The sequence below is a fragment of the Ptychodera flava genome, chromosome 10 (genome assembly GCF_041260155.1).
Source record: "Ptychodera flava strain L36383 chromosome 10, AS_Pfla_20210202, whole genome shotgun sequence".
NCBI classification, from domain to species: domain Eukaryota; kingdom Metazoa; phylum Hemichordata; class Enteropneusta; family Ptychoderidae; genus Ptychodera; species Ptychodera flava.
The window spans coordinates 34576795-34603421 of record NC_091937.1 but is presented as its reverse complement, the minus strand read 5'-3'; the positions used below and the strand labels follow the sequence as shown (position 1 = coordinate 34603421).

The following is a 26627-nucleotide window of genomic DNA, read 5'->3' as shown; positions in this document are numbered from 1 at the left end:
TGTACTATGTAACAAGTAGGTTTTTATCATAAAATTTATCAAATTGAACATTCTCTCTTTCAAAGAGATCTCACATACAAGTCGTGATAACTCTGTCTGTAAAAGTCCAAAAATTAATAAAAAATGTATTTAGAAAGAAGTGTAAAAGTTTTTCTGTATGACTGCAATTTTGTTATTTTGTTTGTATCAATGCAGGAAAAAATTGAAAACATGAAGGATTTAGAAGCATTGGAAAAACAGATGTTGAATTGTCTCGCTGGTGATACTAGACTTCTCAATGACTTGGTTACCACCAAGAAATTAGCTGAGATGAAGAAACACTATGATGAGACCCTTGAAAGGTAAGTTATCTGCAAATTATTATATCATGTTAACAGTGGTTTCCTGTACCGGTAGTAACATGGTTACGCCATGTATGGTTCATGTACATAGGCCATATATGGTTCATGTACATAGTTAGGCCATATATGGTTCATGTATATACTTAGGCCATGTATGGTTCATGTACATAGGCCATATATGGTTCATGTACATAGTTAGGCCATATATGGTTCATGTATATAATTATGCCATGTATGGTCCATGTATATACAATGTACTCTTTTATCTGCACAATCACTACTATTCTGTACTGAGTATTGTGTAACATTGATACTGTCATGCCTCAATGGTATTTAAGATATGATTATGAGTGAAAAGAAGAGAGTAAAAACAAGGAAAGGAATTTACAGCTATTCATACCGGTAGATTATGAAAGAGAAATATTGAGGTGGGAAGAGTGATATGAGATATCAGATAGATTTGTAGAATTCAATGCTCATTTTAATGAATTGAACATGTACAATATGTAGACATACAGTAAGTTGTCAAAAAATATAAAAAGATGGCCCGCCTTTTGATAAATTATCATGTCTGCTTCATTTCTCTAAAACAGCCAAGATAGAATTCATCTTGGAGAACGTTCCATTACAAATGCCAGAGAGGGTTACAGAGCTGTGGCAAAGAGAGGAGCTGTATGTTTTGATACAGCAAGAATGATGGCTGTAGTCCATGACATTTACCGAACAGCGTGGAATCAGTTCTTAGAAGTCTACGATATATCCATCAAACACTCAGACAGGTCAGTGGCATAGTTACCAGTATACCAACACATTGTCTCTAACTTGAATTTCAACCCAACGGTAACACAGAAATTTGAAGGTCTTACCTACTACCAACATTCAGTTAACCTTTTCACCGCCATGGTTTAGCCCAAACCCATTGTTAGCAATCGTGATTGTGGACCTGTTTACAGGGAATTGGGGGTGAACAGGTTCAGGTAAAATGCTCCTCATGGACAGATATTCAGACTCTCAAAGTTTTCCTGGACCAACACTTTTCTGGCCTACCACTCCCTGTGGCTCAATTTTAAGCTCTTTGAGTAAGCAAGAATTGAAAATTTCTTTTTTCGTCATAGAATAAAAAAGTCATAGAATTAGCATGGGGATGGCATCCATTTGAAATATTGGTAAATGTTGTGTAGTAAGTAATTTGTTTCTCTGGTACAAAAATTTGTGAGGTGCCCCTAATTTTTATGCTTGATTTGGTACGAAATGGTCAAAAGTTTCCCTGAGGAAGTTGGAGCAAAAGTTTAAGTATTTAACTATATATTATTTTCAATTATTAGATTCAACTATGGTAAACTCACTTTGCATTCAGTACACTTGTATTTGTTGTTGTTTCATTATAAACTTCCCCATTTGCTTTGTGCTAACTCCTTGGGACAATAGTTTTAACAATCTTGTATTTAATGATGAGGAATGGTAAGTACTGGTTCATTCCTACTTATGATCAGCATGTCAAGAACTCAGCATGGAACATCTTGGAGAATGCACTTCGACAACAGGTTTTCAGACTCCAAAAATCTTCCTCATTTAATTTGCTGAGTATTTACAGTTTGTGTAGGCTACTTTAAATCCTACAGAGAAAAAACACTTTCTCCATCTTGTTTTTGTGAGAATTAAAAATTGCATTTTTGCTCTAGAGCTAATGCATGTAATGGTGGCCAATTTGATATTAAAAATAGACATCAATTATCCAACCTCTTGGTAGTAAGGACTCTGTTAGATTAAGAAACATTTTGATCTTTCAATCAGATGGTCAAGGTTCACTAGTATCCAAAATGTGCATGCACACACACACACACACCTTGTACCAGTTTTAGATCAGTACTAATTTCTGGTCACTTTAAATATTCACAAATTCACCGATTTTTTTCTCACTATACTCAACCACAATTTCATATTCTTATTGTCTCATGGGCAATTTCATATTCTGATTGTCTCATGGGCAATTTCATTTTATGTGATCTAATTCTCAGTGAGTCAATTCTTTATGTAGAGTAGAATCTGGAAATTTATGATGTGCTTACTTGATCCTTTTGGTTGATAATGTGCTTTTTATGGTAGCTAGGGTTACGATACCTTTTCCATATTACTATGTTGACGTGTTTGTTACATTTTGTGATAAAAACCAATGAAAAAATATATTCTGTCAAATTAATAAACAGAATGCAAATCTTGTTTTCAAATTTGCTAAAATGTGGTCACAAGCGAATTGGCGCAGTTATTAGATACATGGCACTGTCTCTGGCAAACACTGTCCTTTTGTAGGAAAGTGATGTAAAACTCACTTCATGTAATTTGTTTTGAAAAGTGAGTAAAGAATAAGTCACATGACGTTTGAGGTTGTAAAGATGCAGATGCAGCCCAGTGGTTTATTTTTATGAGGAAATAAAAGTGGTAGTGCATTTGAAGTTTCAAGTAGAACACTATTTGTATGATTTACAGCCATGAAAGATTAGATTTATTTCAAATAGTAGTGTACTTTTTTCTACCTGAGCAATGTTGTTGTGCTATCCTTGCTATAAGCTAATTGATGTTGTGGGATATCTGTTGAAATGTTTGAGGGATACAGCGCCGGATGAGACAATCTAATAGTGAATGTTTGGATAATCTATGTTTAAACTGTAATCAGAAAATCCATTTTCAAAAATTTGGTTGAAGTGATATTTATTCTTAACTATGAGAGAGAATCTATAGTCTAAAGTTTCCTCAAACAAATTTTGAGCGAAAGTGTAGCAACTTTCATTTTGCATGTGCAAACATCCTACAACTTACTTTGTGACAAAACCAATGGGAATAGCTTTTCAGATCACAATCCTGATTCACTTTTAACTTATAACAGCACTCTCTAAATATTCTTTTTTCAGCCTGTTCAATTGACTTTCAAAACCTTACAGTCGGTTTTAAATTCAGTGCTACAACTCTGTGTGAGAGTTTTAGCTGAGGAAACATCTACTAAATGTCAGCTGTAACTGTTACTAAACACAGTTACATTGTAGATCAAGTGAAATTGACTCTTCAGCTATCGGTCCAGATAGAGTTGTCTTATGCTGGTTGACTGTGACTAATCAATGAGTCGGTGATTTTGAAATGTTTGGTGATACCCAGATTATTATTGTTTATGTTGTACATACAATGTGTCAATTTCAACACACAGAGTTGTGGCACCAAATTGAAACCCACTGTAGTGTTTTGCCAAACTTAAGAACATTGATATATTGTGACTCATTTGAAAACTCTTTCACCACCTTTCGGTTTTCCCTCATCATTTATTCCCATGTACACTGGCAATAAAGTAACGTCTCCATATCATTTTAGTGAGATATAGTGTGATTTTCTTCCCAGTAAATAGGCATTTTTACTGTATTAAGGGGTCATCGGTCATAAAATCTAATGCACTAGAAACTTTGCTAAAGTTTGCATTGATTGTGATGTCAAACAATACAAATGAAACTCAGATTTCTTGCTTTGGAGACAGAATGTGACTTTATAGAGATTTGGAAAGCACTCAATATGTGAGCATTTGCAGCAATAGATAAATATACTTGTTTCAGGGGAGTTATAATTTGCATTTTACTCAATCTACTCACAGTCACAGGGTAATTATATTTTGATACTTCGATCAGTTCAATGTTTTAACTTATCACCAGGATTTAACTTTGTCTTCCAGGGTTTCCTTTCCTCAAATCTTCATTTTTTTATTCTACTCAAGTAGCTATTAATTTCAGATTGATGCAATCCTACTCTGTAATTTAGTGAATTTTCAACTTCAAGTTCGATAGAGTACTTGGTCATGGCCTAGCACTGCTAGCAATCTCCATAATATAGTAGAGTACCTTTTAGACATCTGCATCAATGCGCTACAAGTGAGATCTTCCCTAATGTGGCTTCCTGTTGATGTGTATAACCAGGGCTGCTGTAAAAGCTGTTGTAGACAGACTCACATTTGCTGCATATACCACTACTGCAAGGGGATTGCTTGAAAGAGATAGACTCATCTACTCCATACTCTTGGCATTAGAGGTAAGTGAAAGATGAATGGAAACTATCTTGCATAGTGAGAATGAATTACATGTAAATAAATACCACTCTGTAATCTAAGATTCAAAAAATCTTCTCGTACATGATGAGTTTGAAATCTTTTATAAAATGAAGTGTCATTTGTATATCATTGAGCAACAGTACAACATCACTGAAAGAGGCTGACATTATCTCTTATGGTAATTTTGATCAAGAAAATTAGCATCAATAATACTTTAATTTGGATCATCATTATTTTGAATTTTTGGCAAAGTCAACAGAATGAGAGTGAGTTATATGACAGAGACATTGTGGTCACCAGCCAATGCTAATAATGTCAGCTCTACAGTGATAGCAGTCAATGTGCAGTATTAATAGTATCACATATATAGTGTGATAGTGGTGGAAACTGTTAGATGGAGTGATGGTGAATACAGTGCAATGTTGACAGTGATAGATCCAGATTAATAGTGCTGACAGTGCATTACTAACAGTGTAAGATCCAGAGTGACAGTAGTCACAGTGCAGTGCTGACAGTGTGAAATCCAGAGTGATGGTGAACACAGTGCAATGTTGACAGTGATAGATCCAGATTAATAGTGCTGACAGTGCATTACTAACAGTGTAAGATCCAGAGTGATAGTAGTCACAGTGCAGTGCTGACAGTGTGAAATCCAGAGTGATGGTGATCACAGCTAGTGTAATGTTGACAGTGATAGATCCAGATTAATAGTGCTGACAGTGCATTACTAACAGTGTAAGATCCAGAGTGATAGTAGTCACAGTGCAGTGCTGACAGTGTGATATCCAGAGTGATGGTGAATACAGTGCAATGTTGACAGTGATAGATCCAGATTAATAGTGCTGACAGTGTATACTAACAGTGTAAGATCCAGAGTGATAGTAGTCACAGTGCAGTGCTGACAGTGTGATATCCAGAGTGATGGTGATCACAGCTAGTGTAATGTTGACAGTGATAGATCCAGATTAATAGTGCTGACAGTGCATTACTAACAGTGTAAGATCCAGAGTGATAGTAGTCACAGTGCAGTGCTGACAGTGTGATATCCAGAGTGATGGTGAAACAGTGCAATGTTGACAGTGATAGATCCAGATTAATAGTGCTGACAGTGTATACTAACAGTGTAAAATCCAGAGTGATAGTAGTCACAGTCCAGTGCTGACAGTGTGAAATCCAGAGTGATGGTGAACACTTTGTAGCCTGACAGTGTGAAATCCAGAGTGATGGTGAACACAGTGTAATGCTGACAGTGTGAAATCCAGAGTGATGGTGAACACTTTGTAGCCTGACAGTGTGAAATCCAGAGTGATGGTGAACACTTTGTAGCCTGACAGTGTGAAATCCAGAGTGATGGTGAACACAGTGTAATGTTGACAGTAGCAGATCCAGAGTGATAGTAGTCACAGTGCAGTGCTGACAGTGTGAAATCTAGATTGATGGTGAATACAGTGCAATGTTGACAGTGATAGATCCAGATTAATAGTGCTGACAGTGCATTACTAACAGTGTAAGATCCAGAGTGATAGTAGTCACAGTGCAGTGCTGACAGTGTGAAATCCAGAGTGATGGTGAACACTTTGTAGCCTGACAGTGTGAAATCCAGAGTGATGGTGAACACAGTGCAATGCTGACAGTGTGAAATCCAGAGTGATGGTGAACACTTTGTAGCCTGACAGTGTGAAATCCAGAGTGATGGTGAACACTTTGTAGCCTGACAGTGTGAAATCCAGAGTGATGGTGAACACAGTGCAATGTGACAGTAGCAGATCCAGAGTGATAGTAGTCACAGTGCAGTGCTGACAGTGTGAAATCCAGAGTGATGGTGAACACTTTGTAGCCTGACAGTGTGAAATCCAGAGTGATGGTGAACACAGTGTAATGCTGACAGTGTGAAATCCAGAGTGATGGTGAACACAGTGTAATGCTGACAGTGTGAAATCCAGAGTGATGGTGAACACTTTGTAGCCTGACTGTGTGAAATCCAGAATGATGGTGAACACAGTGTAATGCTGACAGTGTGAAATCCAGAGTGATGGTGAACACAGTGCAATGTTGACAGTAGCAGATCCAGAGTGACAGTGATCACATTGGAATACATGCCTATGAATTCAAGGTACATCACCTGCCTCATTTCTTATTTCAGGTTGAAGACTCTGAGGGTAACCTTGGACCTGGAGAGAGAGAGTTTTTGGTGTCACCAAGTTTTGGTGCATCTGTAATGCAAGCCATTGGTAAAATGGTACCACCTGATCACAGAATTGCCCAAGCTAAGAAGCCGTTTGATTGGATGTTAGATGAACAGTTCCATAATTTACAGGTGTCTGTTTGTTCATCTTTTACTGCTTTTTGTAAACTTCATTTGACAAGGTCTCAACAGTCTTATGATTCTGTTTTTGTCATTAGTTGTGATGTCTTTGTCTTTTTTGGTACCAAAATTTACTGTAACGAGAACAGTAAGGTGAAAAATAATAATGAACAACACAGCATGACTTTATGTGGTCATGTAGACAGTGGGGAACCATCCTGAAAAAACTTGGCACAGATATAAGTGATTTGGTTTCATGTAGTATGTTTTAATTTGTGACACAAGATATTCCAATAAGTGTCTTACATTTCTCTTCCTCGATTTCTGTAGATTCTTGCAGTACACTATGAATGGTTCCAAGATATGTTTGAACGCATGCCTAAAGATGGTCGGGAAACTCAATGGCGTGCTATGGGAGAGCATGAAACACCAGAACTCATGCCACTACCAGAGAAAATGGATGAAAATTACAGTCCAATTCAAAAACTGCTTGTTACAAGAGCGTTTAGGCAGGATAGATTGATGCAGGCATCTACTGTTTTTGTCTGTAGTGTCCTTGGCAAGAAGTAAGTGTAACTTCAATATTGGTATAAATGATTTAGAAGTATACCTTCGCGTCCCAAGTCCACATAAATGTGGGCCAGTATTGGTTTCACTGGACGTCTATTCCTTCATCTTCCATTGTTTCTTTAGCACAGGGTCTATGAGAACTCCACTACCTGATCCTGACATGATCAGCTGGTCATGTGACAATGGTTGCCATAGTGGATTTTCAATAAATCTAAAATGGATTCTTCTCAAGAAACGCGAGGCCAATCAGCTCAAAATTTAGCATCTGCCATGCTGGCCCAATGGCCATTTTTAGCTCACATTTGGTTTTACCAATGTGAGTTTATCGTATAGGCTGAAGTCGATGGTGTCTGTATGTATGTGTGTATGTATGTATGTATGTATGTATGTATGTACAGTATGTCCGTCAACATCAAAAACACGCAAACCGCTGCACGTTTCAGCTTGGTATTTGGTGTGTGATGCATCCTGGGCTTGTAGATGGGTTTTGTTCAAATGAAGTCTGCATTTCCAAAATTATGCAAATGAGCTTACAAAATGTGAAAATGGTTAAGAATTAATAACTCAAGAACCGCTTTTTTGATTGCTTTGAAAATTTGTGTGCAAGTACCTTAGATGAACCTCATACAGTTTTATGAATATTGTGAAGATATCCTTAATTTTGTATTTTTGCTGAATTTTTTTGTGATTTTTCTCATTTTCAGTAAAAATTCTTCTTCTCTGAAACCGCCAGCCCAATCGCTCTCAAATTTGGGTTGTCTCTTTGCAAGGGTGTTACTCTTCTAATTTGTTGAAATTATGACAAAATTGGGAAAATTACTATTTTTGTGCAATTTTGTCAGTTTTGGTCAAAAAATCTTAGACAGTATTTCCTTTTTAAAACCCCTGGACAGACAGCTTTCATATTTGGTACACAGACGTACAGAGATGACAATAGTTAGATATGAGGAAATTGTCCTGAAATATAAAAAATTGTATTTTTAAGACAATATTGTCATTTTTGGTCAAGAAAACTTTATCTCAGCATTACTTGTTTGATAGCTTTGTAATTTGGTGTAAAGTACCTTGTTGATAGCTTTGTAATTTGGTATAAAGTCCCGAAAGATGTTATGAGATAAATTTTCTGCTCAAAGTGTTGGGAAACCCCAAAATTTGTATCTTTTAGGTACTTTTCTCAGTTTGTGACCTTAAATGACCTACACCAACCCAGGATATGTTGTGAGACAATTTTGAAGGCTGTGAACATAATTTTGTCATATTTGGTACCAATGTGTAGGAAAATTTGATCCAGAAAACAAAGCTGGGGTGATTTTTTTCATTTTGGACCAATTTTTGCAACTTTTCTATGTAAGACATACAAGAACTGATTAGAAATTTGGATCCAGGATAATTCCAGATGTTGTAATCACCACCCACAGTGGAAGGCATTTCACTATCTGTAACTAACTTAAGTGCTGTTTACATTAGAATGATAACACTCATGGCATTAATTAAAAATCTCCAAGGTTGTAAATGTACTTCCTGTCATTTGGTCTTATGTAATACCAAGGGGTGGAACATTTGATATTCAGGAGGGGGTAGGGTCTAGAAGATCGATGATGTAGCATTACTTTTTTACCAGATCCCTTGTGCATTTTTTGCCCACTCCCACCTTTTCTTTTTATCAAGCCTTCTCTGTTTTTTGTTGTTGACATTTGCTTATGTATTTAGGATCTACTTCTCCCATTGCTATAGAAGTTGATATGCATGTTCCTAAAGATGACCTCCAGTACCTAAGTTGGAGACCTTATTTGCTTTTGTCATTCTTGTTTTTCCTGGTTTAAATATTTCTCAAATGGACCAATTCAAACCGAATGTGAGCACATAGTGTCCTTGACGGTATTCTTATTAGTTACTGGTAACATCTGTGTTTTCATGTCAGTGTCATTGTAATTGATTTATTTGTTTCAGACAGATATACTACCACCATACAATATGATTTGTGTCACCTTTCCAGGTACGTTGGTGATGTTGCGGTGGATTTCTCCCAAGTCTTACGTCAAACATCACCATACACACCCATCCTGCTCATGTATTCCTTTGAGGGTGAAATGGCAGAACGCATGTTCCGTGACTATGCTTTGAAGAAACAGATGCAGACAGTTATTGTACCTCTCTATAATGCAGGACATGTTGAAGAAAGGAAAACAAGAAGAGTTCTAGTGAAAGCCATGCAGGAGGTAATCATGTTTTGTTGAGAGTAGATGTATTTTTAGCTCTGATGTACAACAATACAGAGAAAGTTAGTGTTGTCAGTCTTAGCCCTGTTTAAGAATTCAATCTTTAAACTAAGCTGACTTTTGTCTATCAATTTCTTTTTTCTTTTCTTTTATTTTAACACAGTGCAAAGGTTCCCAGGAAAAAATTCTAAGGAACCACTTCTCATTGCTTTGCTTACTCCTTATGTAACGTATGGAATGATGAGTTCAGAAGTATATGATATAGAAAGACCTTTTTAAAATCTGTTAATATTTTCATAAGGATACAATGCCCAAACAGATATTTATAGCATTACTAAATTTCAAAGGTATTTGATACTTTACTGTATTTGGCAAAAACAAGATTTCTTCATCTGAACCATGGTATCATCAATTGACAATGTATAGCTTAGTTTTGTTTTGTAGATGGACAGTGTTGATGTGTCTTCTTTACGGCAATGTTGGTCATTGCGTTACTAGCAAGTGCACAATTTAATCTGTCTTAAATTTTCTCTTTGCCAGGGTTTCTGGGTGCTGATGCAGAATGGTCATAATTCCACTCATCTTTTAGACCACCTAGAAACCATACTAGCTGAGAACAAGAACCCTGATCCAAATTTCCGTGTATGGATAGCTGCCCAGGTGACTTCCAAGTTACCTGTGAGAGTGTTACAAACTGCTACCAAGATAGTTGTTGATTCACCCAGGGTAAGAATATATTATTCAATAGTGATAGCTTTTAATTTTTTCAAACTTCAGCTTTATTGCTGTCACAGCAGTTAATATATTCATGACAATTATGTTTCTACAATTATTTGTATTTGAAATTTAGTGGGGAAGTTTGAAGCCCATGCTACCTTATAGAAAGTCTAACAGATGAGAAAGTCTAACAGATGGAAAAACAGAGGAGCAAAGATATTGACAAAGACTCAGTCAATTAATTAGACTGATGGTCAGGTTATGCAAACTAATATGCCTGCTTTGTATAACCTGCTAACCATCCTACCTACTGAGTAACACTCAACCTATCTATAGTAAGCAGGCGTACATCTAGACAGATGAAAAGACATACTGATAGTAGACAGACACTATGGCACTACTAAAGATAGAAGAATCAATGACATACGGATAGAAAGACAATTAATTTCTGCATGTGTACTGGGTAATATTTTATTATGGGCCAAATCTGTGCATATGTACTGGTTGATATTTTTATTATCGGCCCAATCTGTGCATATGTACTGGTTGATACCAGTATTTTTATTATGGGCCCAATCCCTGCATATGTACTGGTTGATATTTTTATTATGGTCCCAATCTGTGCATATGTACTGGGTGATGTTTTTATTATGGGCCCAATCCCTGCATATGTACTGGTTGATATTTTTATTATGGGCCCAATCCCTGCATATGTACTAGTTGATATTTTTATTATGGGCCCAATCTGTGCATATGTACTGGTTGATATTTTTATTATGGGCCCAATCCCTGCATATGTACTGGTTGATATTTTTATATATGGGCCCAATCCAACATGACTATTACATTACACTATGTAATTTTTTAATGTTTATTTGTGAGTATTGACGTGAAAAAACAATTATCATAGCAATGACAAGGCAAATATTGCAATGCAAATATTGTCAATGACATTAAGAGTGTTTATCTATTGCCTACATGTCCTGAGTCGAAACTGTCACTTTGCCTTCTCTTAATACTTTTCCATTTAATTTACATGCTGTCTTCCCATTCTCAGCCTGAGGTATGCGTCTACAATAATAGCTGTTACAATAAAAAAATCACTTATCATCGTTGGCACCATAATGCATGACAAACATTTTAGATTACGGAGAAAACTTTACTTTCACATTTGATGATTAATATGAGAGAAATACAGAGAAAAGCAACTTAAAAGTTTCCCAATATTCTATGTCTGTACAGAAAATTTTGACAAATATTCTTGTTCGTGTATGTTGTGGTATGTTCCGTGTACAGACATACATCCAAAGAGTGAATAAAACCTATAGCTGTCTGCAGACTTATTAACAAATTTCAGCTACACAAACATGTATGCTGACTAATTAACAGACTTCAGCTAGACAAACATAGCTATATCTGGAATACACAAACTTTGCTTCACTTAATTTTGACACTCTTGCACAGAGTCACTTCACACCAAATGTTTAATCACAGTCAGTCCCCCACTTGTCTTGAAACAGCCAAACAAACATGATATTAAATTCTACTGCGATATTGATTGATTTTACATTGGCTATATTGGTTGATATATATTGGTTAATTTCAGTAATAATAAGTGTAGAGTACTTGGCTAATTTTATAAATAAATATTATGCTAATTTTGTTCAGGGTTTTATTAAAGGGGCATGTCATTTATCAGGTTTATTGGAAAGCAAATCGACTAACTTGATACATTTCAATGGAAAACAAAGGACTAATACCATGTAAATACTCAGTGTCAACAAGAACTAATCCAAAAACCAGGGATTGATAACTGCCCCTTTAACTATTTGGTTCACTGTGACAGCGCCAGTATGCCATTGTTTAAGATCATCACCTCTGCATGCATGGACCATGAATATATCAGCAAAATGCCATGAGACCAAAGCAAATTCATGAGAACAATCAAAAATTGTAACCTAAGTATAAAATTGTAGTTTTCAGTGCTTCTGGCTATTTTCTTTCAGTGAGTTTTGATTTGATTTTATTCTACATATTCTCACCAGGCATATTTCGTACTGTTGCACTTAAATTTGCATGTAAGTTGCTTTTCACAGCTTGTGATCAGTAGTGACAAGCTAATAGTCTGGGTAAACCTTTGCAACCAAATATTAAATGTTTCTTGTTTCCTTAATTTTACCTTCACTTCATTGCATGCAATGAATAAATATACCCTGGAACCATACCAGAGTAAATGTATTGTCAGTAGCTATAGAATTAATTTCATTTTATACATCAACCTATTATTATTAGTGCACATCTTTATGTATAATTTCTAATTTTATTTATTTATTGAAATGGCAATGACAAACTCTTTATAACACATCAGTGGAACAGTTAAAATTAAATGAAAGCAAAATCTCTCAATGCTGTTGTCTTAAGAATGTAAGGCCAAAAAAATAATAGGTTTGTTTCTGGTCATTGACATGTGGCAAAAATGATGCGGCGGCGCAATTTTTTTTCAATTTTTTTAAAATTTTTGGTGGAATTTGATACCTTTCCCCTTTTTCCATAGGGGCAAATGAAAAAACAGGTAAAAAGAATTGACGCGCACACTTTGAAGTGATGCGGGCGGTGACCAGAAACAAATCAATTTTTTTTTGGCCCGATACATACCGCTCTTTCTACCTAGCACATAGCATACAGCAGTGAATTTGTAACACACCTTGTCCAAACTCTCTGTTTTGATTTGTTAATTTACAATCAGCCGGTGTGCATCAATGTGATACATGCAAAGAGCATTGAGTTGCCAGTCAACAGTTTCTGAAACTGATAACTGGTCAGTAGATAGGAAAAACTGTGGAGTTGGGAAGTTTAAAAGTGCCATCTATGCATACATGCATTCTGGAACATGTGAAGAGGATTGCCATTTAATTGCTACTTAGATGACTTGTGATAGCTCAGGAACTTTTCAATTTTTGGCATGAAAATTTGATTAGCTGTGTTAAAATATACATATTGACTGGCCATATTCAGGTACCAGCATATGTTTGTTTTCCATCAGGTGTGAGGTTGCTCAAAACATTCTGCTTACAGTCTGTTTCCCTCAGCCTACAGCCTCATGAGACCAATTGTTTTTTGGCGACTTTCAGGCCCTCGGGCAACAAAGTTATGATATTAGCTTTATGGTCAGTCAATGTGTTTATTGTACTGGTGTGTCTAAATATCATGAGAGAGGATGTGTATTTCCATACAACTGTCATGCTACTTAACTGTCATTCTGCTCAAAGATTTGAATTTCCAATGATGTGTCAAATAGATGAGGTACCAACATATGCAGTTCTGAACTGAGTTTGTCGTTTTGTATACTTAAGTGGTAGATTGTGTCTTCTACTTGGGTCAAAATATAACATTTTAAAATGTTTTTGAGTGCACAGTATAGAAAAGTATTTTCCCTTAGGTAAGGTTCTCAATGCAAGGACAGAAACACCTCAAGTTCAAGGATTTGTTTTGTATACAGTCCAACATTTTTAAGTAGCTGACCATTTTAGCTTTGGTTTTTACACAGGGCTAAAGGTGTACCAATATCTATCTGTCTATGTGCATTGAACCAACAAACAGACAGTCACTATAATATAAAGTAATGTTTACATTTGTTAATATGTTTCCAATCAATATTGTGGAAATAGCAGATACAAGTTCCTGAACCGAACCTTTCTGTTAGTGAAAAATAGAAGAAATAATATCAAGTAGCGGTAGTAAAGTTGTAGCTTAGGTGCAACTACTAACTTTCATTGAATCTTGAATGTGAATGTGAATGTGTGCTAACACTTTCCTCTCTGTAGAAAATTAAGGAGAGTATGATTCATTCAATGTCTATGATATTGGACCCTGATGTTATTACAGTAAGTTTAACATCCGTCAACTTTGATGCATGTTGTGATTATGTAGCTGCATGGACTGTAGTTGAATGCTGGTGAATAATCCATACCAAGGTTTATCATAGACATGAGATGGCTTGTGGCAAATTTCACCCTTAGTTTAGTTTGTCACATCATGACCTGATAAACATAATGGGTATGCTTTACAATTCATCGTCATGGTATGTTGCCATTTGTTCATCATAGGGAAGGTCCTAAAGGAACCAGTGTTCACTTCTGTGTGCTTTCTCCAATCTCATAAGTTGCATTTTATTTTGTTTCGGTCAAGTTGTTAATTGACAACAGAATGTAAACTTTTTAATGGATATTATTCAAAGCAATTATGATTGCCTGCTGTTAGTTGTATTTTGGATTTCCAGAACATGGAAAGATAAATATTTAAATCAAATCAAAGTTACTCTAAATTGTAAAGTCTTTGCTTGTGAACTTTTTGATCAAAGTTGTCATATGAGTGAGTATTCTTCATTCATTTTGGTAGGTGTTAATAGTAAGATGCTTCTAAAGGCGTTATCATTTAAAATGATGCAGTGTTAACTATAATATGCATACATTATGTTAATTGTTGAATCTTTTCTTGGTATTCTTCATTATTAAGTATGATATTTGTGAATTCCGGAAGTTTAGTAGGTTTTGAAGATTTGATAGTTACAATGATTGATCATCACATTATGCATCATTGCAGCTGAATTATAGCTTCCACAGCTGCCGTGTAAGTGTCTTTGTGAAAGACATGTACCTACCGTCAGTCCTTAAATGTGAGATATTCATCAGATTTGAAAGCTTTGATGCATATATGCATGTGTGTTACAATACCTCTGATGCATAGATGTACCGGTATGTGTGTTAGAATACCTCTGATGCATATATGTAACACCTCTAATGGCTGGAGTTTTCAAGGAACTAATGTTGTACTGTATTCCTTTGCAGCTGCTTGTCATGTCAAATTGAACATTGTGAATAAATAGTCTAAGAATATAAATGTACATAGAAGAGAAGGGGTTCAATAAACGATTAGTGATTATGAGGTTATTACGAAAATACCGCAAAGGATGCACGAGGACATTGGCCCAGCGTATCGCCCGACGCGAAGCGGAGGGCGATGCGCGGCGCCAATGTCCGAGTGCATCCTTTGCGGTATTTTCGTAATAACCTTATTATTATACATCTTACATTCCTGATCGGGGCATCAAAATGTCGGAGTAGTGACCGTTTTCGTGCAATGTCAACAATTTTTCTTCCGATTTTATCGCGCCAGTGTGGAACGCTACCTCGGACGCGCTTCTGCAAGTTTTGGAGTGTGTGCACTATACACATACGTACGTACAGAGCGCGTGCGAGACTTGTTCTGGCACTCGTCCAAGGGGTCCCTTGAAACCGTTCTACAGTGAACGCGCAGATCAGACGCAGGGAATGGGGCGCCTTGAAACCGTACGTGTTACGGAACGGGCACGAGTTCCGAACGGCTTTTTTAGCGCACGCTAAATTCTATTGTTCTCGATGGTAGATGTATAATAATATTTTATACTAGTATATTGATGGCAAAATATAGTGATACAATTGGTTTAGAAGTGAAAATGAAAATACTGATACATGACATAGCACTGCTGGAAGGGGGCAAGTTCTCAGTTTGTGAATAAATCCCATTTTTATTTCTTTCATGCAAAAGAATTTCAGTATACTATAGAAATAATGGACGACGTGCTTACCATTAATGTTTATTTATGGGCAAGGGCGAGAGGAAAGCCAAAAATTAACGGGCTCGGCAAGCCTCGCCCGTTAATTTGGCTTTCCTCTCGCCTGTGCCCATAAATAAACGTTAATGCTCAGCGCGGAGTCTGTTATTTCAATTATATTATCAACCAACCCTGAAAAACCGTCAAAATTTACAAAAATTTCCTGTGCAAACGACAACGGGGCCCCAGAACCTGTCAGTGAGTAGTGCGCGCACTGCAAAAATTTTGCAAATCCGGAGATTTTTTGAAAAGAGCATCTAAACTTGGCCCAAAAATGCTCCATTTTATTTTGTGGTTGATTATGATCTTTGTACAAATCACAATTTTCGTTTTAGCCGTAAAGTTACTATGTTTACGATATTATTCATATTCACTGGCATGAAAACAATACTGTGTATTTGTGGGCAGTCACATGGTTCAGCTCGACCAATTAAAATGCAATGGACAGGGCATGGTAATATAATACTGATTTCAAACCATCTTACTGGAAAGGATGCAAAAAGGTATGATAGCTAAGAGGGCTCTAATGAGAGTTGTTGGAGTATGCAAATCCACTTAATTATGAATCATTTCCAAAGCAGAATATTCATTGGCCAAAAATTGAGCGTTATGTATACCACTTGGTGTGAATCTTTCCACAACATATGCACTTGATATCTCTCATGTATATTATATTGTGACAAATCTCCTAGTAATATATCACTCACTGAAGATCGTTTATTTCTTAAACGCATCTTTTTAAAGATATTTAACTTGATTTCTTTTTACAGTGCTGTTTTTTATTGTAAATTGTATCAGTACTGCTCTAATCAGTGCCTTAAGATGCCCTTTTCAATGGAAGGCATTTTTCAAGAATGAAATACCACAATTACAGTTGTTATGATAATTATTTATTATTATTATTTATTTATTATTATAATACTATAACCCACAACATGGATAGTACAATATATGCAAACTCATAATTGTATCATTACAAATTTCGTTGAACTGAAAACCAGCAGTTATTTGAATAACTTTGTTATGAACTTAGGGTGTGTAATTAAGGCTTTATTTTAGTAGTGACACTTTGACAGTTTAACCTGTATTATTTAAACTGTTACTCCATGAAAAGTCAGAGTTTCTCAAACCTGTAGTGTGGAATTATTCCATGAAAAGTCAGAGTTATGTAAATATTCCATGAAAAGTCAAAATATGTAATTCGCAAAAAGTCAGGGTTTTTCTAATCCGTATCATAGAAGTATTCCATGAAAAGTCAGGATTATGTAGTATACCGGGAAAAGTCAAGGTTTTTCTAATCTGTATCATGGAAGTATTCCATGAAAAGTTGGAGATATGGAAGTATACCATGAAAAGTCAGCGTAATGTTAATATTGTGAGAAATGGCAGGGAGTTTCTAATCTGTAGTGTCTTCTATGAAAAGTCAGAGTTATGTAAGTATTCTGGGAAAAGTCAGATTATGTAAGTATTCCAGGAAAGTCCAGGTTTTTCTAACTTGTATTATGGAAGTATGAAAAAAGTCCGGCTTTTTCTACCTTTATTTCCATTTTATGAATTGCAACAATTAGAATGAACATCTGAAATTATAATATTAACCTTTCTATTCAAATGAGTAAATATACTTCAGAGGGGAAATATTTTTTTTCATATGTAGGAATTTGTCAAAGCCTTCTTACCTGACAGAGTCAAAAACTGTTCCTATCCATTGAAAGCAGTAAGTCATAAGAGGGATTACATTTTAAAACCACTGAATGCAGAAACTTTCATTCATAATCCTTTCAAATATCCATTTTCCTCAGTTTTTCCTCCCAAATTACCATGGTAACCCTAAATTCTATTGTGGTGTTACTGCTATGCAACTAAAGAGTTACCTCAGAAAACAGTTGAATGTACACGAGAAAGTTTATTATTGGATGATTGTGGCTTTGCCATAATCATGGTTATAAAGTTGGAAGGGACACAGAGACCCAGGCCAAGTCTGTATAACTCATGCAGGCCATTTCACAGTTAAGTCGTATCGTCACCATTTGTATACAAAACCTAGTTGATTATGATCACCGTCACCTGTCAATCATCTTTCCATCAAAGATATGTGCTGCACATTCATGCATGACATGAATCTGATAAGCATAGTTACATGTACGTACCGGTACATTCCTATCACACTATCACATACCCTCCAAGTCAAGCCACATCTCGGCTATTTTAGCTTGTAACATAATCATGGTTACTTCACAAAATTTATGCTTGGGTAAGACAGCGACAAGGACCAGTAAATGGCAAATGGCCTGATGATCTTCACAGAGATCAATGCAAGTTCTGGTACTTCTCATATCATACATGCTCTGGCCAGCCAATTCGTGATCTTGCATCAACAATACCATTACAGTTGTCATTTACCGACACCACTATGGTCAATCATGACAAGACTGACTGGATATATCTCTAATCTAATAGAAACAGGGTTCACAAGTGTTTGGCCTCCATCTGCCATGAACTCCTCTGCACATTAGCTTAGAAATTGTGTGTCTACCATTCAAACAACGAAGCATACAACCAGTCTACATGCTGACCTAACAATCATGGAAGCTGAATCCTTGCTTCCCGCTTCAGTTATCTCCGCTGGTCCAGAACAGAAAGCTGAGAACATGTCAACCAGTCAGCACACTATAGCAGCAAACCATTGCTATAACTCCACATGCCCAATCTGCCATTGAAATGGTCATAGTAGATGGCGCACATCACATTCAAAATCCACCAAGCGTAGATATGGCACCTATTACAGCATGGCCTAAATGGCTTTGCTCATGTCCCGATCAAATTGACCGGCATACCCTACAAAAATGTAATTATGCACCCAGAGGCAACTCTTAATGCCCTTGGTCATCCTCAGTAAGTTTATCAATATTGGTGATCATCATGGGTCCTGAAGACATTATAGTCTTTGACCAAAATTTAGCACCAAGGTCAAATACAGATGGTCCAATTATATGCTATTGGCATATCAAACTTTCTACCACCCACACCTTGCAACTCGCTTGACAAACTATCAATGCTTTGTTGCCTTAAAATTAGAGTGATGGTACACCTAGAATCAACAGGGTCACATCAAATAAGAGTGATGGTACACCTAGAATCAACAGGGTCACATCCAATTAGAGTGATGGTACACCTGGAATCAACAGGGTCACATCCAATTAGAGTGATGGTACACCTGGAATCAACAGGGTCACATCCAATTAGAGTGATGGTACACCTGGAATCAACAGGTCACATCATATTGGAGTGATGGTACACCTGGAATCAACAGGTCACATCAAATTAGAGTGATGGTACACCTGGAATCAACAGGTCACATCAAATTAGAGTGATGGTACACCTAGAATCAACAGGGTCACATCAAATTGGAGTGATGGTACACCTAGAATCAACAGGGTCACATCCAATTAGAGTGATGGTACACCTGGAATCAACAGGGTCACATCCAATTAGAGTGATGGTACACCTAGAATCAACAGGGTCACATCCAATTAGAGTGATGGTACACCTGGAATCAACAGGTCACATCAAATTGGAGTGATGGTACACCTGGAATCAACAGGTCACATCAAATTGGAGTGATGGTACACCTGGAATCAACAGGGTCACATCCAATTAGAGTGATGGTACACCTGGAATCAACAGGTCACATCAAACCTGGAATCAACAGGGTCACATCAAATTAGAGTGATGGTACACCTGGAATCAACAGGTCACATCAAATTGGAGTGATGGTACACCTGGAATCAACAGGGTCACATCCAATTAGATGATGGTACACCTGGAATCAACAGGGTCACATCAAGTTAGAGTGATGGCACCTGGAATTAACAGGTCACATCAGATAAGAATGCTCTAAGCACCAGAATAGTGACCATCAGCCAACATAACTGTGAAATCCTAGTGCCAAGGAACAGTCTGCCTTCATGTAGGTGTGTGGCACCTTCAACCCTGTAACATGAAAACCCACTGCTCTAATGGGAGAATACAACTGCCTACAAGTACTCAGTGTGTTCTGCAATATCATAATGCCAAATTGTAATACCAGATATTAGTCCACAAGCCACTTCTAGTCAGCTATACCACTGCACAGTAAGTGAGACTACCCACAATTCCCCTTGATTTGTGTGCTCAGACATTATTTGCTAAAGGCTTCTTCAATTTTATCAGTTTCTGAACAATTTAAAACTTAGAATTTAATTTAAGGATTATTGGTTAAAACTATGTTCCAAAATTATTGATTTTGTTTAAAATTCAGGAGCAAATTGAATAAGAATTCGATGTGTGAAGGTGCTAAAAATTGTACACTTGTCAAGGTAAAGTTATCAGCAACTAAGATGGTCTCAACATACCACGTGTCAGACATGGTAATTTCCTTTGTTAAAAACATTAAAAAAAATCAATACTCTTTCTTTTTCCAACACAGATGCAACTTACTCCCTTAGTCTCCTTGAAAATATTGCATATGCCATGGCTGTCAAAAATCTATGTTGACAAATTCACAAAATTGCTATCTCCTCTGCGGAAAAGGGGTTGATCTACTCATTATTTACAGTGAGAAATTAGAGCATTATGATTATCAAAACTATGGTCCCAGAATTTCGAAATATGGACCGAGCTTCTCTGTGTACAGAAGAAATTTGCTTCAGTTCAGTGAATGATCTCCGTGTGTACGGATCATGGAGAATTGTGGGTAGCCTCACTTACTGTGCACTGCCAAGGACACATGTCATAGCCTTCCTGATCCACACAACCACAAGTCAGAGTGGACTTCCATAATTACACCAACAGCCAGGACCCAAAGACTGCAACACAAGTACAATTGCCATTGCCATTGCTGTTGACATTGCAATATTCATGTGATGTCAGGTGACACCTGACACTCTGAATGGAAATCAACAACGTTGCTGCACTTAGAATATGCACACAGCACACATAATTTGGTGACTTATTGCATGGACCCTTGGAGAGACCTCACACTATGATGTAATATGATCAAGGCAGTTGCCACTCTTTTCAAATGGGCCTGACAACATATGTTACATGCAGACTCACCTTGGGTTACTGGCTATCTTTACTTTTTACTTTATTGTCATAACACTTGTCACACCTATTGTAGGGTGGGCAATGTTGTTACATGACATGCAACAACACAATTGCTGGTCAGAGCATTGGAAATTGCACCTTTAACCTGTGACCAACTCTGTTACTGGGACCAGCATGTGATACATCACACCAGCCACAACAAGCTAGGTCCATTATAGGAATAGGACCTGTAACCAACAAGTGCACCTGTTTGACTATGCATGCAGCCCCCAGCTGCAGCTCAGCCTTATTGTATTGTCAAGGATCCAAGAGCAAGAGTCAAAATTCAATTTGAAGTACCAGCCACACAGTGCATAGCCACCTTGTTTGCTGGAAGGGGCCTAAGTATACAGCAGTGAATTTAGAATGAATTCTGTGCTATAGACAAACACTGTAAGAATTAATTCACCCCATGGCTTGTGAAGATTTTACCCACCTAGAAAGGATACTGCAAAAGGCGATCCAAGGGAAGCTGCTATATAGCAGCCACTACTTGTACGTGTGGGTTGGGTATGGGGAATTACTGTTGCCGGTCTTAGGTGCCAGATATACCACGTTGCCCAATGCGCAGTGGAATCCCTCAACAGGAACATGACATGTGACTCAGCAGCGGGTCATGGGTCACCTTCCAGGCCACAACGATACCTTGTGACCCTGCTGTGGCAGTAGGTATGTCTTGGATAACACTCTGCTGTCCCTTGTGGTCATTGAAATCCACGATTACCCTCACAGGAAAGTTTGCTTTGCTGCCTAGATGTGCCATCACCCCTGGATTTGGTCAAACATCTGTCTCTGTGTCGTTTCTTTGCGTCAAGAGTAAATGTATCGGAATATTGTATAACTCGCTATGTAACTGTTTTCATCTTCCAAACTTTGAGTTTTGCTGTGTATATATGCATGGAAATTCTGATGCCATTTTACCCATTGCTTTTGCCATTGAGGCATTCAATTTGTATCAATGGTATGGAGTGATTTTTCTGTGACAATTAATAAATACCTTAATCTGTGCCAATGGAAACCCCATGTTGTGCTGATCAATCAAAGCTTGTACTGAGTGTCTGCTTTTGTGACAGTGATTTTGTGGAAATGAGTGTTCATAGTTATGTCCATAGTAACTTCTATTATGGTATGCATTCCATAATAGAAATGTGTAGAGTCCTCAGCATTGCCATCTACTAGAACCCTGTATCTTAAATTCATTAATGGACAACAGATAGAATACACAATAGCTTCCATTCATAGTGCCTTGTTTGATGGTTGAAATTATTAGTCTGTCACCAAATCAATTTAAATTTATTGCATACAACAAGGCAACAATTCCTTAGTCAGTTTAATGGTAGTACAAATAGGGATACAAATAGAGTACAAGTTTTTGAAAGTTTTCTCGTCCAAAAAATTCTCTATGTTGCTAGCTCTTTTAACAGAATCTTTTTCATTTGAAGAAAAATAATTTTGCCAACAGGTTTGTTAACACATTGTAATATAGAAATCAGCATGCAATGGAAAGCCTTATGACTAATTTTTGAAAAGACTAAACTGACTACACTCTGTAAATTTAACTCTTTAGGTGATGAAAGACAACATGATCCGTTCACTGTCTGTTATTGATGCAGACACATTAAAATCAAGTTCCCGATCAGAATGGGCACCAATGGTACACAATCTTTGTATGTTACATGGTGCGATCAGATTGAGATCCAGATTTGGCAGATCTGGCTGGAACAGACCTTATGACATGGATTTCAGCAGCAGTGAGCTATTTGTAAGTAGTGAATTTAATTTTGCATCTTTTGATATCATTCATTATTTCAAAGAACAAAGAAATGACTAAGTTTATGTAAATTTAGTTCTTTTGTAGATTGCCTATACTGAATGACATTCTTCTTATGAATTTATAACTAGGGGGCCTTGGATGATTAAACATACGCATGGCAAATGCAATTTCTGCATTTAGTAAGGGGGAAGGGTTTGGCTGTTTTTCGATTACCGTGCGCAAAAATCAGGCGACATGTTTTTATTGCAACATCTCACTACATGTTTTTATGTATCTCAAAATATCGCATTATGTTATTTGGAGTATACCAGGCCTGTGCGACACCAGCGCTACACCTGTCATTGTTTTGACATACAAGTGGTTCAGTGCACCTGTAAAATAATGTAACAATCATTTTGGAATCACTTTTTCAATTTCGTCAATTCCTTCTATTGGTTGTGTCATTGTCAAGTTGGCGCTAAACAAAGATTGATCCTGGAAGGGGTATACCGGGGATGGTGGGAGCATATGTGTGATTTCATAGAGACATAATTACCAATTGTAGGTATGCTGATACAGAATAAGAATGAGGTTTGGTTGTATTTTCACACTTCAAAACTTTCGTCTAAGGGTTGGAGGAGGATGGTATAGGCAAAACACAATTAGTTGTATTACGTATGCTCTAATTATCCACAAACCCTAATATAATGAATGCCCTTCGTTATCATTTAATACCATAGGAAGCTCTCCAGGTAGCCGCCACAGCTTTCAAAGATATGCCACAACCGGATGGTGAAGGACTGCGTGGAGTTTCCTGGATTGGAATCAGATATATTTTAACAGAAATCATCTATGGTAGCTATATCACTGATGACTTTGATCAACAAAGTCTGACAGCACTGGTAGAGTATTGGGTTGGGCCAAATGCTGTCAAGAGGGACTTTGAAGCGACAAAATGTAAGTATTTCTTTCTACTTTTAGCTAATCCTAATTGAATTTATGCTGCAATTTTGTGATCATGCAAACACATTTTATTCAAATGTGATAGACTGTATATAAATGACACATCTGAAACCACTTGTCAGATTGCTATGAAATTTGGCATGGGGATTCTTTAGGTAACCTTAGTCAGGATTTGTTCAAATTGCATTTTAAGTTGCATATTTGTATTTTAAGGCAATTTTAACCCTTTTTGTGGACAGACAATCTTCTTTTCTGATTGTCTGATAGATGTCAAACTTGGTAGAAAGGTTTCTTGGATTAAATACATTGAGGTGTTTTGAAATTGTGGTGAAATTTGCATACATATAATATGTATTAATATGTATGCAAATTTATTTTTGAAGCAATTATTTCTATTTTTTGTAAAAAATCTTCTCTGAAACTACTCATCAGATTGCTTTGAAATTAATATGAGGGTCTCTAGAGATTATTTAAATCAGTTTTATACAAATTGTGACAAAACCTACAATACTGTATTTTGGGACAATTTTTGTCTTTTTAGCCAGTGGCCAGTTGTAACTCAAGCACTATGAAGTTTCAATGGGTTTTGAGTTTTTTACATCCTGCACTTGGTTTTAAATATCCCAGAGGTGTTATATTGGCTGCGAAGTCACTTGTTTATATTAAACAAAAACATACATCTCTAAGTTTTGTGTGAAAATAGAGTTCTATCACATTTTATATCACGGCTAGAGTAATTTGTCGGAAACATTACTATCTTCCATTGATTCTTAAATTAAAATAAGGTTGTCATTTGATGTGATTCTTTTCTCTTGTTCACTTGTCCAGTGAGGTTCAGGATTCCAGCAGCATTCTTTAATCCAAATCTGAGAGTTAGTAGCATTCTACAAGCTTTGGAAAATGTGCCCAATCATGCACTGGATGTGCCAGAAGCTTGTGGTATACATACTTCCATGGAGGTAAGATTTTGTAATGTAATAGGTACAACTCATACACCATCATTTTTCCATCCGGCTAATTTAAGTTAAAATAGTTTTGAAATATACCTTGAAGTAATTCTGCATCCAGTGAGTGTCTGCCTATTGTAGAAACAAACTGTCTTGATCATTGTCTGCCCGATAATTTATCATTAACTTTTGAATAAACAATGAACTTGAACATGATTGTAGTTATCACATGATATAAATATCCTGAGGTTATCATTATCCTGGTGCATTGTGGGATATGTAAAGGTATAACAAGATCATGATAAAGAAATTTCCATAATCTGAGCATATACAGTCACTTATTTTGCATTCATGGTAAGTCAAGTCTCTCAGGAGTCTTCTCTTACATTAAGGATATATCTTTCATTAATATGTCAATTCTTGTGCTACCTAACAGAAATTTGTTGATGTAATGAAGGAAGAATGTTATGTACCATGCCTTTTATAATTGAATCACTTTGCAATCTGAACGAAATTTGATCTCAATTCACTTAAACTTAATTTGTCCTAGTATTTGGCAAGATAATAAGAAAATAAATACTATTAAACAGATCAATGAATTGTAAAAGCTTTTATAAAGTTTAATTTACATTTTCTAGTAAATAAAATGCTCTTGAAAAAGTAATTATTATTTTAAAGATTTTGAATGTAAGGAACTGATTGTGAGACAACCAAAAGCTGGCGCTGAAAATTTCACAAGTTTAACATTAAAGTTATTAATATATCATGAATCGAATATTACATTTTCTGATTCTCATTAATTTTCTTTTGTTTTCTGATTCTGATTAATTTTCTAATTGATACTGCTGAAATGTCACGGCAGACCAACGTTAAACTGTAAAGTCTAAAATAATTTATTACAATTGTATGACCACTATAACACTTGAATGATAATAATTTCTAAGTATTTGGTGAGTGAGTTAAAATGGTCAACTCTTGTGACTTCCTGAAGTTTTACAGTCATATTAACTCAGTGACACAGGAAATTGTGCACACCTAGTAGCTTTGAACCTTTGTACCGGTATATGTCACTACAAAAACAATGAGGAGTGTTTTCCATGGATGTAAGTTTAGCAAACACAGCGTCCAAAACTGACTCCAAACCATTAGGAGTGCTCTACTTCACACACTTGGTTTGCCTTGTTCAAGATGTCAAGCCCGAGACTTGATTCTTTTTCACATGTAAACATTCACTGACACATGATAAAATACTATGTAAATTGTTGTTCATGTAGATATCTATACATCAATACAAAAACAAGTGTACATTTTCATGCCCCTAGAAGACAGTTACAGTTATACTTTGTGTATGAAGGTGTTGGAGTGAAAAATGTATGCATTGGGTGCTGTGCCTTCTCCAACCCAAACCATGACTGATACAGAATAATTGAATAATTAAGGGTTGCAAGAAATAGATAATTTAAAAATAGTAAGACAGAAAGATGAAAATCCATTCCTCAACAGAACCTTGTTTGAACCAATGATATTGTATGGTTTAGTTTACAGCACTGGGCTAAAGAGACTGCCCAGTGACAGTTTCCCAGAGTGGAGAATAACATGCTTTGTTACTATGTATTAACTGGACTTGAAAACCTCAGATTTTGAAGCCATGTACATGTAACATTTCAAGGCTAACATGTTTGGGTGCAAAATGTACATTGAATGAGAACATGGAGGTTGGTTTGCTGTGCCATTTGAGTAATTAAACTAAGTGCAATCAGGGTTTACCATTAGGCAATACCTCATTTTCAATGTTTGAGAAGCCTACTGTATCAGGTCATAGACCTTTCTTGAGGGTCTATGGTCAGGTGTAGACGGTACTTCATTTCTTGAAATTCAATCTACAAAGCTGAGTGTCTTCAGTCATGTTTAGGGTTGGAGTTGACGGATTACCCATATCTGACTTAATCTT

General features: G+C 36.5%; 1 protein-coding gene across 16 annotated transcripts in view; it reads left to right on the top strand.

Moving 5' to 3' along the window:
- Positions 1–26627, top strand: part of LOC139142609 (dynein axonemal heavy chain 5-like) — a 133054-nt gene that overhangs the window by 92283 nt on the left and 14144 nt on the right. For 11 of the 16 annotated variants that reach the window (XM_070712615.1, XM_070712613.1, XM_070712608.1 and 8 more), the window contains 11 exons: positions 196–341; positions 935–1120; positions 4295–4406; positions 6569–6742; positions 7061–7296; positions 9297–9519; positions 10060–10245; positions 14061–14120; positions 22581–22775; positions 23507–23723; positions 24558–24688. In XM_070712615.1, coding sequence (XP_070568716.1) covers positions 196–341; positions 935–1120; positions 4295–4406; positions 6569–6742; positions 7061–7296; positions 9297–9519; positions 10060–10245; positions 14061–14120; positions 22581–22775; positions 23507–23723; positions 24558–24688 — 1866 coding nt within the window. The remainder of the gene's footprint in view (positions 1–195; positions 342–934; positions 1121–4294; positions 4407–6568; positions 6743–7060; positions 7297–9296; positions 9520–10059; positions 10246–14060; positions 14121–22580; positions 22776–23506; positions 23724–24557; positions 24689–26627) is intronic. The other 5 variants (XM_070712616.1, XM_070712614.1, XM_070712611.1 and 2 more) reach the window with 1 other exon arrangement.